This window comes from Sinocyclocheilus anshuiensis, unplaced genomic scaffold (genome assembly GCF_001515605.1).
Source record: "Sinocyclocheilus anshuiensis isolate Anshui unplaced genomic scaffold, SAMN03320099.WGS_v1.1 scaffold256, whole genome shotgun sequence".
In the NCBI taxonomy this organism is placed as follows: Eukaryota; Metazoa; Chordata; class Actinopteri; order Cypriniformes; family Cyprinidae; genus Sinocyclocheilus; species Sinocyclocheilus anshuiensis.
The window spans coordinates 1,330,850-1,334,954 of NW_015558587.1; the positions used below are offsets into that span (position 1 = coordinate 1,330,850).

Below are 4,105 nucleotides of genomic sequence, written 5' to 3' on the forward strand. Positions count from 1 at the left end.
ATGTGTTTATATAGATCTATCTATCTATCTATCTATAAAATTATTTTTAAAGAATATGTTCTGTTTCCTCACGTTATGAGCGAAACGATTAGTCATTTTTTATTAGAACAAAGTATACAATAGTATACAAAAATATACAAATTTATGCATAGTGTACATAACCTTTGTCACATTTGCTCCAGTGTTTATTTGAGTATTAATTAAATTTGTTTTCTTTTATTTTTATATTTTCTTTTAAGTTTTATTTCATCATTCCAGTTAACATTTATTTAATTTCAAGTAACATTTTTAAAGCACCTGTGCGTCACTTCGGATACCGGAAGTGAGGGCAGACGGTCATATGACTGACCGGAGCACCGCTCGTAAAACTGCGTGAGCGGAAAAAGTAGTCCCTAGCTTACAAACACAACATAACGCGATATCAGAAACGTCTTTAGTAACCGTCGAGCATCTTTAATAAGCCTTGTATCAAATAGTTTTTCTGGATGTGTGATTTTCGGGAAAATTCAGTATTGAGTTGACAAAAATAATGTAAATATAGTGCGTCCGTATCAATGCGCAGAAGGGAAGGCGCAGCAGCTGTGTGTGAAGCGCTTGGTAACGTCTCTGACACCTCTGTGTGTGTTTGTGAGACTAGTTTACTCTTCCTTTAACAACCATGAAGTTTCAGTACAAAGAAGAGCATCCTTTTGAGAAGAGGCGATCGGAGGGAGAGAAAATCAGGAAGAAATATCCAGACAGGGTTCCTGTAAGTCGGTTTGATGTATAAACAGAAGCTAGCGTTAGCATTACGGTGAACCACAACAGACGAGCTACACGATTTAACCGAGTCGTCCGTCATAAAAACAAACTCATCTTGTGTTTATTCGTCTTTTACACGAACGTAAACCGGTTTAGCTTTTGTAGCAGATGAAGGGCGAAACTGCGGTGGGCCTTGTTGATCTCTCAGCTTCTTTATTATTATTTAAATAAAATGTCTGTTCGTGTTATGCTTACTAATAGCGCATTTGAAATCACTCTTCAGATCGAATCTGCTTTGAGAGGCGAACAGGTAAATATTTGTTAAGGTGGCTTGTGGTTTGTATTGTCTGATCTGCTTTAATCCTCAAGGCCTTATGGACAGATTGAACTCCTGTAGTGTAATGCGGTGCATTATGTGTTTGTTGTTTTATTTAAATTGCATTTGTGGGGTAAAATAATACATTTAGGACCATGTGGAAGTGGTGATTCCTAAAGTAGCCTCGATGTCCTTCAGTCAACATGTTTACATCCAGGAGGCTGGCTTCGTTTACCATATACATAACCAAACCAGAAGAACAACAAAACAAGCAGTCTATTAAATATTGCCATAATTTCAAGTATTTTTTGGACCTGTTACTACCAAAAGATTATTAATATGTTTGATACCATATAAAACCGTATGATTCAGCTGAATCAATTAACAAAAATTAAACACTCTAAAATATGAATTGAAGAATTCACTGCGGGGCAATTTTCTGAGATATTTTATACTTTTGGTGGCATTTCCCCCAAGTCCTTGTTAGTTTCTGACCCTCTAATGGATGTTTTACATACGGGAAGCAACATAGTAGTTTTAAATAGTCATGGGTCTGAAGTGGTTCATATAGATTTCTTGTTCCTCATCTGCAGCCTAATTATCAAAAATAGCACAGCTTTTCTCAGATCCTCTTAGTCTTTACTCTGAGTCAAAAAAATCACACATAGTGGGCTTGAAAAGTGAAAGGAATGAGTAAAATCGATTGATTTCATCTAACGCTGGATTAAAGGAATAGTTTACCCAAGAAAGAAAATTAGCTGCAAATTTCACCCTCAGGCCATCCAAGATGTAGAAGAGTTTGTTTCTTCATCTGAACAGATTTGGAGAAATGTAGCATTGCATCACTTGCTCGCCAATGGATCCTCTGCAGTGAATGGGTGCCGTCAGAATGAGAGTCCAAACAGATGATAAACACATCACAATAATCCACACCACTCCAGTCCATCAGTAAACGTCTTATGAAGTGAAAAGCTGCTTGTTTGTAAGAAACAAATTCATCAAGATATTTTAACTTCTGGTCAAAATATGAGTCCATAATCCAGAATATTGCTTCCTCTAGTCAAAAAGTCCATCCTGTTATACTCTCATATCAAAATCCACCAACATATCTGTTCAGAACTGTACTGTTGTTGCTTGTATGTTATAGGTAGAGGACTCGTATTTTAGCCGGAAGCAACGGTTTGAAGTTAAAAATCTTAATGATGGATTTGTTTCTTACAAAAACGCAGCTGTTCACAAGGCAATAACTGATGGACTGGAGCGGTGTGGATTATTGTGATGTTTTTATCAGCTGTTTGGACTCTCATTCTGACGGCACCCATTCACTGCAGAGAGCAAGTGATGCAATGCTACATTTCTCCAAATCTGATGAAGAAACAAACTCATGACCTGAAGATGAGTACAGCTGATTTTCACTCTTGGGTGAACTGTTTCTTTAACTGTACGCTACATTTTCTCCACTTACAAGTGTTTGTTTGATTCTGTATTAGGTAATTGTGGAAAAAGCTCCTAAAGCCAGAATAGGTGACCTAGACAAGAAGAAATACCTGGTCCCCTCTGACCTGACGGGTAAGTGCTTTTATGTTTCGAAAGATTTTTATTTATTTATTTTTTTTATGATGTTCTTTTAAAATGAAGCCGATTGCATCAGAAGATATTATTATTATAATTGTATTTTGACCCTCTAACTCTAGCACGCTCTATTCTAATTCTATCCTTTACTTGCCCCTTTTAGACTCGCACTCTATTTATCAACTAATATTGATATTGTATTCTATCGGTTTTCTTTTTATTTATTATATAATTAAAAAAAAAGCCTTGCTACGTGTACTGCGTTAAGCTAACTGAGACTTGTTATAGCACTTGTGTATCATTGCTCTTTTGTTGATTCTGATTGCTTCCATTGTCCTCATTTGTAAGTCGCTTTGGATAAAAGCATCTGCTAATTTTTGTTTTAGTGGGCCAGTTTTACTTTCTCATCCGAAAGCGAATCCACCTGAGAGCCGAGGATGCTCTCTTCTTCTTCGTAAACAACGTCATTCCCCCGACCTCCGCCACCATGGGCCAGCTGTACCAGGTATCTCTCGCTCTTCTTTCACTCTGATTGATTTGTCCACATCAGTATCAGTTTGTTCCTCTTATAATTACACTTTCTCACACACAGGAACATCACGAAGAAGATTTCTTCCTTTACATCGCCTACAGTGACGAGAGTGTGTATGGAGAATAGAGCCAAAAGCAAACGACCCTCATCTCCTCTCTTTCTTCCTTTTAAAACTATATAGACGTCATGCTGGCAGCCTAGCGCTCTCAGAACTGAAGTATCAGATGCACTTTTACTTTCATTTTATCATATCTCCTTTGTGTTTTTATCATTCGGCCTGACATTCATTCTGATGTTTATTAAGAAACCGTTTTTCACGGTTCTTACAAAGCTCTAATACAATGAAAATGCCACTGATACTGTTACATTTCGAATTGATTTCCCCTTGTATGCAGTTGTGTATCCATTAATAATAATAATATGCTTAGTCAAGCTCATTTCAAACATTTCTGATTATAAATGAACGTTTGCTCTTCTAGATGGTTTCTAACTAGCATGTGCAGTCCAGCACTCGCTGGTCGGACGAGAAATAGGACTACCGTGTATTCTGTTATCAGCTAAGTCTAATATGCTGTTGTTACCTTGATTTGCTTTTATTATTGTACCTAAATGAATGTAGATGGGTAGATTTATTTTAAGTTGTATATCTGAAGTGCAAGTTTTATTTGCAGTTTTGTTTTGTTTGTTTTTTAAATCTTGGTATTCAGTTGTATTTCTGGTACCCCTGACAATGACCATATAAACCAAATGCACACCAATTTTGTCTGTTGTCGTTTTATCTCGGACCTGGTGAAATAAACTGCTATATTTAATATTTAATATGGATGCTCGGATGGAAACAGCTGAGCAATAATTAAAGATTGAGATTTTTTTGAAAGTACTAAATATACAAATACATCATATATATATATATATATGTATATATATATGTGTATATATATATG

At 36.2% G+C, this 4,105-nt stretch overlaps 1 protein-coding gene across 1 annotated transcript; it reads left to right on the forward strand.

The window, feature by feature from the left end:
* Window positions 1-561: 561 nt before the first annotated feature.
* LOC107679910 (gamma-aminobutyric acid receptor-associated protein) lies at window positions 562-3,919 on the forward strand. Its single transcript, XM_016475634.1, has 4 exons — window positions 562-748; window positions 2,548-2,626; window positions 3,016-3,134; window positions 3,222-3,919. The coding sequence occupies exons 1-4, from the start codon at window positions 659-661 to the stop codon at window positions 3,285-3,287; spliced, it is 354 nt and encodes a 117-aa protein (XP_016331120.1). The 5' UTR covers window positions 562-658; the 3' UTR covers window positions 3,288-3,919.
* The last annotated feature ends 186 nt before the right edge of the window (window positions 3,920-4,105 follow it).